The sequence below is a fragment of the Macaca mulatta genome, chromosome 3 (assembly GCF_049350105.2).
Source record: "Macaca mulatta isolate MMU2019108-1 chromosome 3, T2T-MMU8v2.0, whole genome shotgun sequence".
NCBI classification, from domain to species: Eukaryota; Metazoa; Chordata; class Mammalia; order Primates; family Cercopithecidae; genus Macaca; species Macaca mulatta.
This window is the reverse complement of record NC_133408.1, coordinates 36,644,123-36,656,828: the sequence shown is the minus strand read 5'-3', so window position 1 is coordinate 36,656,828 and position 12,706 is coordinate 36,644,123. Positions and strand designations below refer to the sequence as shown.

General features: G+C 47.8%; 1 protein-coding gene across 40 annotated transcripts in view; it reads left to right on the top strand.

Moving 5' to 3' along the window:
• Window positions 1-12,706, top strand: part of IQCE (IQ motif containing E) — a 52,167-nt gene that overhangs the window by 3,691 nt on the left and 35,770 nt on the right. For 12 of the 40 annotated variants that reach the window (XR_013415006.1, XR_013415004.1, XR_013415005.1 and 9 more), the window contains exons 2-6: window positions 4,545-4,592; window positions 6,390-6,435; window positions 9,304-9,432; window positions 9,976-10,110; window positions 11,515-11,585. Coding sequence is in view for 37 of the 40 variants with exons in the window: in XM_077996033.1 (XP_077852159.1) it covers window positions 4,545-4,592; window positions 6,390-6,435; window positions 9,304-9,432; window positions 9,976-10,110; window positions 11,515-11,585 (429 nt within the window). In the remaining 3 variants the exon portion in view is untranslated. Of the gene's footprint in view, window positions 1-4,269; window positions 4,593-6,389; window positions 6,436-9,303; window positions 9,433-9,975; window positions 10,111-11,514; window positions 11,586-12,706 lie in introns of all 40 variants that reach the window. The other 28 variants (XM_077996055.1, XM_077996048.1, XM_077996044.1 and 25 more) reach the window with 6 other exon arrangements.

Genomic DNA, 12,706 nt, shown 5'->3' with positions numbered 1-12,706 from the left:
GTAGCTGGGACTACAGGCATGTGCCACCATGCCTGGCAAATTTTTTAATTGTTTGTAAACACTGGGTGTCACTATGTCACCCAGGCTGGTTTTGAACTTCTGGACTCAAGCAGTCCTCTCTCCTCAGCCTCCCAAAGTGTTGGGATTACAGGCATGAGCCACGGTGCTCAGCCTGCTTTTGTTTCTTTGCGGCTGGAGTGCAGTGGCGCCATCATGGCTCACTGCAGCCTCAACTTCCTGGGCCCAGGTGATTCTCCCACCTCAGTCTCCTATGTAGTTGGGACCACAGACATGTGCCATGATGCCCAGCTAATTTTTTGTAATGTGTGTGTGTATATTTAGGGTTTCTCCATGTTGCCCAGGCTGGTTTTGAACTCCTGGGCTTCAGATTACAGGCGTGAGCCACCACACCCGGCCCTGCTTTTGTTTTTAAGGTGGAAGATTAGGTTATTTATTTGATGTGATCTTTTAAAAATATAGACATTTACAGCTGTGTGTTTCTCTTTGAGCTCTGCTTTAGATATAACCTGTAAATTTTGATTTTTAAAATTCACTCATCAGCCGGGCACAGTGGCTCACGCCTGTAATCCCAGCACTTTGGGAGGCCGAGGTGGGCAGATCACAAGGTCAGGAGTTCAAGACCAGCCTGGCCAACATAGTGAAAGCCCATCTCTACTAAAAATACAAAAAAAAAATTTGCCGGACATGGTAGTGTGCGCCTGTAGTCCCAGCTACTCAGAAAGCTAAGGCAGGATAATTGCTTTAACCTGGGAGGCGGAGGTTGTGTTGAGCCTAGATCATGCCATTGTACCCCAGCCTGGGCAACAGAGCAAGACTTGACCTCAAAAAAAAAAAAAAATTCGCTCATCTCAGATATTTTTAAATTACCCTTGTGATTTCCTCTTAGACCCATTGATTGTTTAGGAATTTGTTGTTTAAAATCCAGGCCAGGCACAGTGGCTCTCGCCTATAGTCCCAGCACTTTGGGAGGCTGAGGCGGGCTGATCACCTGAGGTCAGGAGTTCAAGATCAGCCTGGCCAACATAGTGAATGAAACCCATTTCTACTAAAAATACAAAAATTAGCTGGGTATGATGGCGGCACCTGTAATCCCAGCTACTCAGGAGGCTGAGGCAAGAGAATCGCTTGTACCTGGGAGGTAGAGGTGGCAGTGAGCCAAGATTACACCACTGCACTCTAGCCTGGGTGACAGAGCGAGATTCCGTTAAAAAAAAAAAACACTACATTTGTGAATCCCTTTCTTTTGTTGATTTCTAATTTTCCTTGTTGTCAAAGAATATACTTTGATTTTCTCTTTTAATTCATTGAGGCTTTTTTGTGACCTATTGTCTGGTTTATGTTTAATGTACACTTGAGTAGAGTACGTATTCTGCTGTTGTTTGGTGGGGTGCTCTGTAAACGTCTGTTAGGTTTTTAGTGTTTGCTGATCAAGTCTTTCTAACTCCTCGTTGATCTTCCGCCTTGCTGTTCTGTCTGTTAGGAACCTGGCCCTGCCAACACCTTGATTCTGGACTTCCAGCCTCCCAAACTGAGACACTTAATTTCGGTGTGAAGTCACCCCGTTTCTTCTGTTACAGCCACCCTGACACAGGCTGAATGAGCTTAATCTAGCATGGAAATAAGTGGCAACCTCAGACAGTGCTTGAAGGAGGCAGAACAGATTGGCCGTTTTGTGTGTGTGTGTGTGTGTGCATGTGCTGTGTATGGTTGTATTCTGCTGATTAGAGGTGTGGATCCTTGGACTGTTGTGTGATTTCAGGTGTGTGTGTGTGTGTGTGTGTGCGCGTGCGTGTTTGCGTGTGTGCATGTGTGTGTGTTCTGTGTATGGTTGTATTCTGCTGATTAGAGGTGTGGATCCTTGGACTGTTGTGTGATTTCAGGTGTGTGTGTGTGTGTGTGCGCGCGTGTTTGCGTGCGTGCATGTGTGTGTGTTCTGTGTATGGTTGTATTCTGCTGACTGGAGGCATGGATCCTTGGACTGTTGTGTCATTTCAGGTGCGTGTGTGTGTGCATGTGTGCGTGTGTGCATGCATGTGTGTGTGTGTGTGCTGTGTATGGTTGTATTCTGCTGACTGGAGTCGTGGATCCTTGGGCCGTGGTGTGATTTCTGGTCCTGACTGCGTTTCACCTCTTCCCTGCACTACAACTGGCAGACTGGAGGCAGCACGGCTGGAAGGGAGTGGTGGAGAGGGCAGCCGTTGTGGGTGAGATCAGTGCATTTTGTTTACTACACATAAAATCTCATTCCTTCGTTGAATTTCAGGTCATTCAAAAAGTCTTCAAGATTTTCTTCACAGCAGGGAATAATGACAGATGTTTACAGAGAAAAGTTGCTGCTGCTTTTTTAGACAGTTTTCAGCAGGTTCCCCTCCATCCTCTGCAGGCACATCCTTGTGATGCCCAGGGCTGACTTGGCTTTTCTGATCCCCCGCTAACCTGTGTGTCCAGTTCCCGGCCTGCCCTTCCTCAGTTTTGTACATAATTGTAATACACTTTGCTAAAGGAAAACTTCTCTCTATAATTGTCATGTGCTGTTTGTGCCTAAAAGGTCACCTATTTAATGATATAAAAAATGTCAGTCAGTGACTGATTTTTTTAAAGATTCCATTTATTTGGAATGCACCATCTTCCCTTTGCCCCTCGAAATGCAGTCACACTGCACTTGTGCCCTGGCCTGTCTGTGTTCAGGGCACTGGATCACTGCAGCTGCACCTTATCCATGTATTCATGCAGCCAGATATTTCTCATAGTTTCACACTGCTAGCAAAATTGGCACTTCGTGTACTATTAACCTTGTAGAAAATATGTTTGCTTTTCAGAATGCAGTAGCATCCCATTATGATACTACGCGGACTCAGCTATACCAGCGACAGGTGGCAGAAATGTCATCGCCTCCTCCCTGAGCTGTAGCACTATTGGTTCATAATAGGGTATTCAGCTCTAACTTCCAGTGTCCGCATCGGAAAGCACCATACAATCTTCCGAGGGAGTTTAAACTTTTTTTTTTTTTTTTTTTGAGATGGAGTCTTGCTCTGTCACCCAGGCTGGACTACAGTGGCACAATCTCGGCTCACTGCAACCTCCGCCTCCTGGGTTCACACCATTCTCCTGCCTCAGCCTCCCAAGTAGCTGGGACTATAGGCGCCCGCCACCACGCCCAGCTAATTTTTTGTATTCTTTAGTAGAGACGGGGTTTCACTGTGTTAGCCAGGATGGTCTCGTAATCCGCCCGCCTCGGCCTCCTAAAGTACTGGGATTACAGGCGTGAGCCACCGTGCCCAGCCGATTAAACATGTTATGCTTTCTCTTTTTGGATTTCAATTTGAGTGAGTAAGTTAATACAGAAACATTTTTGTCTTCAAAAAGCTTCCGGTTTTTTTTTTTTTTTTTGCCATCTTAGTGCTGACATCAGACAGTGCAAATTTTATTTCATTCCCTGGGCCAGGACAAAGTCACTGGAATAAGAAGGCAAGAACCTTTATAGGCCCAAATGCCTTCTCGTTGTAATGCATATGTTTTTGTTTTTGTTGGTTTGGGGTTTTTTTTTTGTTTTTTGTTTTTTTTTTGAGCTGGGGTCTTGCTCTGTTGCCAAGGCTGTAGGCGTGGTCATGGCTCACTGCAACCTCGACTTCCTGGGCTCAAGCAATCGTCTCACCTCAGCCTCCCAAGTAGCTGGGACTACAGGTGTGTGCAACCACAGCCTGGCTTATTTTTTAAATTTTTAAGATTTTTTTGTTTTTTTGTTTTGTTTTGTTTTTTGTTTTTTGTTTTTTGAGACGGAGTCTCGCTCTGTCGCCCAGGCTGGAGTGCAGTGGCGCGATCTCGGCTCACTGCAAGCTCCGCCTCCTGGGTTTACGCCATTCTCCTGCCTCAGCCTCCTGAGTAGCTGGGACTACAGGCGCCCGCCACCGCGCCCGGCTAATTTTTTGTATTTTTAGTAGAGACGGGGTTTCACCGTGGTCTCGATCTCCTGACCTTGTGATCCGCCCGCCTCGGCCTCCCAAAGTGCTGGGATTACAGGCGTGAGCCACCGCGCCCGGCCAAGATATTTTTGTAGAGAGTGTCTCGCCATGTTGCCCAGGCCGAGTTTGCTTTTTAAAAGATGACTCTGACCAGTTCTTACCAGGAGACAGTCACAGATTTGTTGTGCTTTGATGTAAAGATGAATAAGAGTGAGAACATGTATGTGAAAATGAAATGCTTTCGGCAAGAACTGGTTTTGTTTTGTTTTTTTTTTTCTTTGTCAAGACACAATTCTGTGGGAAATAGTGTTCCTGGATTTGCAGACATTTGCACGCCTTCTGGGTGGCGTTCTGTGTTTCTTCCCCCCACCCACCCATTCCTTCTGATGAGACCGAGGAACTGGCCGCTGCCCAGCTGGAGTGTTCCGAGTGGCCTTGGAGCTGGATTTCTGGAGTTTCTGTTTCCGCAGCTGTGGACGGGCTGTTTTCACTTTTGTAAACGTGACTGTTGGAAGCCCAGCAGGTGCCGTCGAGTTACAGTGTTTGCCTCTCTTCCTCCAGGGAGATGACAGTCTGTCTGCAGTCACCTTTGACTCTGACGTGGAGACGGTGAGTGCCGCCGGGCATCAGCCGTGCGCCCCAGGGCTGGTGGTGCTGCCCTTGCAGATTTCACTCAGACTGGTAAAATGGGCCATTCTCCACAATACTGTGTTGAGAGCTGGAATGCATATTCCAAATGCTACTTGGTGTTTGAAAAGTTTCCAGCCCTTCGTTGGGTTTAAATACCTGTGGTGATAACTTTACAACTTTTATCCGGAAGTGAATCTTGAGCAGGGCTCACGTGAGGTGGATTGCTGGTCCCTGGCCTGCAGCTGGTTTTGCCCTGCCCCCCACACCCCCATCCTGACACTTGAGGGGAGGAGGAGAGCCCCTGCTAATCTGTTGGAAGGACCTGATGGGAGAAAGCAGACCTGGGCAGCCACCATCCCAAGCTGAGCCGCTGCCTGGCCTCCCAGCCTGGAAAGGAGAGGGGCAGGAGTGGTGTCTGATGGCCCAGTGGCACACTGTGGCCCCGGCCTGGACTTTGGGTTTGTTTGGCAAGCTGTGCAGGGTAGAAAAGGAAGCGTGCCAGTTGTTCCCGTATGAGCAAAAAAAAGCTTTTGTTACTGCAGACGCAGATCTAGCAGAACTGCAGCCGTTTTGTTACTGCAGATGCAGATCTAGCAAAACTGCAGCCGGCAGAACGAACCCGGTGCCAGCCGATCTCAATTCCACGTTTGCTCTGTGGACTCAAGGGGGAGCCTCAGCTCCACTGTCTCCCTCCAGGAACCTCTGTCTGCAAAGTCAAGGATTTTCACTCCATGTCACCGAGGCCAGGGGATGCTCCCCTGATGCTCCCCGGAGGAGGAGGGATCCAGACCAAGCCCCAGGGAAAATTGCCCCCGCACAGAGCCTGGGCTCACTGTTTCTGCTGGAGGGGAAGTGAAGAGACCTGGCCGCGGTACCCTTACCTGCTCGGTCTAGTGCAAGGTGATAAGGAAGTTAAGGTTGGAAGTGTGGCAGCATCTTCCCCAGGCCATGGCACGACAGGTTGAGTGTCTCTAATCCGAAATCCAAAATGCTCCAAAAATGGGAACTTTTTGAGCACCCTCATGAGGCCACAAGTGGGAAATTCCACACTTCAGTTACTTCACACAAGCTTTGTTTCATGCCCAAAGTTATTAAAAATACAATCTAAAGTTAGTTTTGCGCTATGGGTATAAGGTATACATGAAATATAAATGAATTTTGTGTTTAGACTTGGGTCCCATCCCCATACCTCATTATATGGATGTAAATATTCCCAAATCTGAAACACTCTTGGTCCCAAGCATTTCAGATACGGGATACTCACCCGGTAGTAAGCAGTGGAACCAGATCTGGACCCCGTTCTATGTGTGTCACAGGAAACCACCTTCCAGACAGGGTCTGCCTTTGCTGGGCCTTCTTCCTTAGTGGGCTTTGCAGTTGACTTACATGCAGGGATTTCATCTCACCACCTCCACCCGAGTGGACAGAGGTGCACGCTGGGGCTTCCGGGCTGGCTGTGCGGGCAGTTTGGGCAGGGGCAGATATGCCATTTGTGTGGGACCCTCAGTCTGAATGTCAGGAGCCCAGGCCCAGTGGTTTTCTGTCATTGGAACTTGTGCTCTGAGAGCCCAGCCCCGAGCACTGATGTGAGTGCATTTTTCTGGGGTCTGCGTCGGGCCCTGCATGTCCTGTGCCTGGACCCTCCTTACATCCCCGTGAGCTAATGTCCTCTTGCTGCTCTTACACGACCCCTGACCGTTTCTGAACATGGCAGGGTCTTGTGACGCACCATTGTGGGAGCTCAGCAAGCCTTACGCCATTTCTTCTTTCTTTCAGAAAGCAAAAAGGAAAGCTTTCCACAAACCTCCACCCACATCGCCAAGTAAGTATGACCGGCCTGCCTTCCCTCTCATGCCCACGTTCCCTGGTGTCCTGGAGAGAAGGAAGGGTGTTTGCTTTGTACATTTAGGTAGCTGAGACCTGACGCCTCAGCCAGGTGGCCCCATTCCCTCTGGGGTCTCCCAGTTTGCGCTGGGGTCTCCCCCATTCATGTTGGGGTTCACGCTGGGGTCTCAGGAACACGTGGAGTCCCTGCCGGTGCCAGTGACGAGCCCTTTCTCAGGGCTGAGGCTGCCATCCACACCCCAGCCTTCCTCCGACAGGGCCTCTAGGCCTTTCGTTTTCTTTTTCTTGCCTTCTCAAAGGCTTACCTCTTCTGAATGCTGCCAGAGTTAAAGGATTTTTGACCTGGGATTTGTTCCTGAGAGTCAAAGCTACTGAGAAGGTGTAGTTGGTGCAGGATGGGTGGAAAGTTCACCTTTTTTCCCTTTGGATCGCCCTGGGCTTGTGTTGCTGCCAGGGTTCTGTTCTTCCTCACCCTCAGTGGGAGGAGGGCCGTGTTTGCCCCCTGCCTGTCTGGAGGATGCCGCGGAGATGGGGTTAGTCCAGGTGGCCCCAAGGCCCCTCTGTCCCTAACGCCGCTCTCGTGTACAGCAGCCCATGTGCCGACCTCGTGCGTACAAACATGTTCGTGATCCTGTAAATCCTAGGCCGGCGTCCTGTGCTGCCCCAAAGGCTGTGGCCTTCCCTGGCTGTGCCATCTGCAGATGTCTATTTTATATACACGTATCAGGTATTTCAAAGGTTGAGTCAAGTGTATGACGTACTCAGAGAATATAAAAAAACTTTCCTACTGGCCCAAGGAAACCGTAATTAGAAAGGTAAATCCCTGCAAAGAAAATAATGCATGTTATATGTTGCAAATCAGTATGAACACTAGAAGGAAATCACCTAGCATTTTGGATTTTTGATGTTCTTTCTCTCCTTCCATGGAGAAAATTGAGAATTGATATAAAGTAAAAGGCCAGGACCAGGGGTGCCTCCTGACTCACACTTGGGGCCTGTTTTTCTCCAGGTTTCCGGTGCCGTGAGTGTAGGGACCATGTCTGTCCTGTTCACTCTGCCAGTGTTTTTCTTGAAGGCCTGGTCAATCTGCTTGTAGGTTTGCAGCTTCCACCACGTTCCGAGGCTTTGCATCGTCCTGGTCACCCTGCGAGGAGGGTGAGGCAGGCGATGATGTTTTTGTGCTTTCTGAGTTTGTCGTTTTCCGGGCAGTATCAAACGTTGGCATGTCTCCACCACCCTGTCGCTGTCTTCTCTTCCTCCCTCCCCGCTTTTATCCGCGTGCATACGTGCTTTCCTGAGGAACCCTTCCTACTGGCCGATAAACCCACACGCTCTTAGGAGGGAAAGGTAATGCGTGGGGCTTTTTTCCGCTCACTCATTTACTTGTATAAATGACAACTTAAATCTTTACATTTTGGAAGAACTTGAGAATATCTTGGAGGCGAGGTTCTGTGGTCCTGGGGTGAGTGAAGACGCATCAGGGTCCCTGCGCCTTTATTCCCTCATTCAGAGTTACAGTGGCAAATTTCCCATACATTGTGAAACCACGGGAAAAACGTAGAAATTTAAACATTTTGAACATATTAGACTTAAATTTTCAGAACCTACTGACATAAATTTTGCAATTTAAGATATATAAGAATGTTTTAAGAGTGCCTTAGTTTTTGCAAGTGTTTATTATTTTTTTATACTTAAAGAGGTAAAATCTCAGATAAAGATTTTAAAACATTTCCCTTACTTTCATACAAAATCAAGAATGCTCTGAAAAAGTATAATTTTTCTCATTTCTTTTAGATATTTTACATATTAAGTTCTAAATATTGCTTTGTTACTATGTAATGACATTAAACATTTACAATGTTAAATAAAAAGGATACAAAATTGTATGTTCACTATGATTGTGACTATGTAAAAACATATATATCTCTCTAAAAATTGGGGGTAAGAAATTAAATACTATAATAAATATTGGTAGAATTCATATATTTCCCGTTATATTCTTCCCATTACGTTCTGTTCTTTTCTCTTTTCTTTTCTTTCTTTCGAGAAAGAAAAGCCTGTTACTCAGGCTGGAATGCAGTAGTGTGATCACAGCTCACTGTAGCCTCCTGGGCTCAAGAGATCCTCCTGCCGTAGCCCCCTTGAGTAGCTGGGACCACAGGTGTGAGCCACCGCACTTAGCTGATTTTTAGATTTTTTGTAGAGACAGGGTCTTGTTGTGTTGCCCAGGCTGGTCTTGAATTCCTCGTCTCAAGTGATCCTCCTGCCTTAGCCTCCCAAGGTATCGGTATTACAGGCATGAGCCACCATGCCTGGCCCCGTTATACTGTTTCTTTTTTTTTTTTTTTTTTTTTTTTTTGAGACGGAGTCTCGCTCTGTCGCCCAGGCTGGAGTGCAGTGGCGCTATCTCGGCTCACTGCAAGCTCCACCTCCCGGGTTTACGCCATTCTCCTGCCTCAGCCTCCCGAGTAGCTGGGACTACAGGCGCCCGCCACCTCGCCCAGCTAATTTTTTTGTATTTTTAGTAGAGACGGGGTTTCATTGTGTTAGCCAGGATGGTCTCGATCTCCTGACCTCGTGATCCGCCCGTCTCGGCCTCCCAAAGTGCTGGGATTACAGGCTTGAGCCACCGCGCCCGGCCTATACTGTTTCTTTATAATAAAAGTTGGAGGAGAAATGTCAGCGTGTAGGTAAAGTAACTCTTTTTGAATTTTTGCCGGAATGTTTGACTAGAGTCCCCGCCCTCGCGGATGTTTTATTTTCCCCTTCTGTCTTTCTGAAGCTCGTGTGTTGAGCTCACGCGTTGCTCTCGGGCACCTCTGAATCCATGTGTTGGCTTTTCTAGAGTCACCTTATCTCTCTAAGCCAAGAAAAGTGGCCTCCTGGAGGTCCCTCAGGACGGCAGGGAGCATGCCTCTGGGCGGCCGAGCGTCCCTGACCCCGCAGAAGCTGTGGCTGGGAACTGCAAAACCAGGTATGTGGTTGCCATACTGGAGGCCCTTCCTGCTTCAGAGAAGAGTTCAAGAAATTTCAGGGAGGGGTTTGAGATGGAGTTTTTAATATTCCTTGTTTGAATTATATTGTCTTTAATTTTCTCCAAGACACTGAATATTTTTTTATGTCATGCACAAACGTGGTTTCGCCAAGTGGCACTTTAGCCTCCCTTGGCCCCGTGTGGTCTCTGCGTGGGAGTGGTGAGTTGGAGCCGGTTCCAGCCGTCTTGCCAGAGCCAACTGTTACAGTCTTAGGAGTTTGGTGGGCTGGTCAGTGCCATGCTGGCTACTTGATATTAGGCATGGTAGAAATATTTCTACTGTGGAAATAGGCAACTACTGTAATCAGGACTTTATTAATGTATATTTGGGAGCTGGTTATTAACCATTTACCAGCACACCACTGACGGCTGGTGTCTACCAGTGATTAAGCTTTCTTCAATCCAGGAAAGTTGATTAGAAACAAAACCTCCCATTGTGTGTGTTTGTACCTGTCATGTTAAACCCATGCACATTCAAACCAGGAAGTCTGACCCAGGCCCTGAACTCACCCCTCACCTGGGAGCATGCGTGGACCGGCGTCCCCAGCGGCACTCCCGACTGTCTGACAGACGCCCTCAGAGTGAAGAGGCCACATCTCAGGCGCTCTGCCAGCAACGGTGAGCATGCCAGTGGTGGCAAGGCCGAGGCCAAGGAAGAACAGGAAGGAAAGGACAGTCTCTGGGCTGGAGGCGTCCTTCGTCAGAGTGGGATTTCAGGCTTCATGTGTGAGCTCCGTCAGTGGGAGGTTTTGGGAGGCCGTGGGAACAGTGACTCACGAAACCCGCCTGCGCCAGAAGGTAGCTTTCCTCGTGGGTGCAGAGACGTCTTGCCAAGTGTTATTTGTGCCTCCCACCCTAAACACAGAGGCCTGCTTAAATTTATTCATTGAGTAAATAATATTAGGAACAAATAATAATAAATAAATAATGATAAAAAGTCCAAGTTGCACCAAAGAGAATCAGCTTGTTGCTGTGTTTATGTTCCTGTCTAGTCTTTTTTTTTTTTTTTTAGACATGGGATCTCGCATGTTGCCCAGGCTGGTCTCAAATTCCTGGACTCAAGTGATCCTCCCACCTTGGCTTCCCAAAGTCCTGGGATTACAGGCGTGAGCCACCGCGCCTGGCCTCTCGCTTTATCCATGTTTCCCACCTATCCTCCTTAAGGAAGAACAGCTCCCAGGGTGTATTGAAAACCTCCTCACTGTACCCCAGGAATTGATTACCTTCCTGCTTTTACTGGTTAGGAGTTATCTTTTAGGCTGAAATTTAGAGGTTTAATATACTAGGTATCATTAAAACCAAAGTAAACATGACTGTTTTTACATTGGAATGGGCGCTGAGATGCTCTGTGCATTTTTTGTGTTTGGTATTTGTTTGTTTTGCTATTTAAATCTGAACATGTCCCTCCTCCTTCCATGAGTCCCTTCTTTCATCCTTTTACTGTCGTTAAACTTGGTCTTCACATCTTTATTTATTTATTTATTTTTTTTTTTTTTTTTTTTGAGACGGAGTCTCGCTGTGTCGCCCAGGCTGGAGTACAGTGGCCGGATCTCAGCTCACCGCAAGCCCCACCTCCCGGGTTTACGCCATTCTTCTGCCTCACCCTCCCGAGTAGCTGGGACTACAGGCGCCCGCCACCTCGCCCGGCTAGTTTTTTGTATTTTTTAGTAGAGACGGGGTTTCACCGTGTTAGCCAGGATGGTCTCGATCTCCTGACCTCGTGATCCGCCCGTCTCGGCCTCCCAAAGTGCTGGGATTACAGGCTTGAGCCACCGCGCCCGGCCTTCACATCTTTATTTATTTCCTTTTTGCTTCATCTCTCTATATCTACCATTTTTAGTTTTCTTGCTACTTGGGGAAGTATCATGATCAGGCCAAAAAACGTGGAATTATTTTTGCTTTTTTATTTTTTTCTTTTTTAGAAGGAAATGTTATTAACTTCCAGATTTTCCTTAAAGTGTAGCCAATAATTCTTTCTAATTTTTAGATAGTCTTTGAAAAGATTTGTCTATCTTTCTCTAGGTCATGTCCCTGGGACTCCTGTCTACAGAGAGAAGGAAGACATGTATGACGAGATTATTGAGTTAAAGAAGGTAGTATTTCGGTTTGTTCTCTATTGATTTGAAACAGTGAAAGCTTCCTATAACAATCTATTAGAACATCAGTGCCTGTGCTGGGAGGTGCCCAGATGGGAAGAGCGGCAGCATTGGGGTTGAACCTGAGTTTGAGCCGTGGCGTAGTATCCTAGGAGCTGGTGTTCCTGGTTAAAGGCCGTAGCACCAGCACGTAAAAGGCAGCAGAGCTCATGTTCCGTCTGTGTTCTGCTTCTCCAGCATCATGGGGAAGACTGGATGAGGACTAGATAAACTTCAGAGTCCCCTTGTGTCCTGAGATTGGGTACTGTGATAAGGCCACTGGTAGAGTTATCAATAACCTTCCATGTATGCCATGCTTTATGTTATCAAGACATCTCATGTGCCCTATCTCAGTTGCCCTCTACAGAAGCTCTGTGGGACAGGCAGGGCCACTTGTTACAACCACCGTCTGCTGATGGACTTGAGACTCAGCGATGTTAGTAGTCTGTCCAAGGTCAACCAGTAGCAGAAGCAAGATTCAAGGTCACCTGCCTCCCAAGGCCAAGACTCTATATTACTCCATGGCCCCTCCCATTCATGAAAGCATGAACTGCATTGAGCTATATCATCATTGTCACTGCCACCAGCACCGTTACCATCCCGCTGGCTCTCAATATCCATAAATGTTTGCCCTGGAGAAGTCATCTGTGTTCATTTCCTTCCATAATTTTAGTCTGTTTATAGACCTACTGTCTCCACCAGTTGATGTGTGTCTGAGACACTGCGTTCAGCTGGGGCACCAGAGGGCAATAGGGCATTGGCAGCCTCACCCCCAGAGCACAGAAGAGGATCTGGAAGCCATTTCCCCTGGGGAGCTGGGAAGAAACTGGGGAACCTGGAGTAGGCCATTGTACAAAAGACAGCACCTTCTCTGTTGGCTGTAGAGAACAGTCAGACTTGAGGCTGTGTGAGAACACTCTTGCCACGAGAGCTGTCTGACTGGCCGTGCCGCTGAGGAGCAGGTGCGTGCCCTGGCCTTGGAGATTCTGAGCACAGGCGGCGGCTGCATGTTGAGGATGTCACGGACGTGATCCTCATTCTGGTTGGAATGAGCTGAATGAACTCGGTGTGGACTGGGG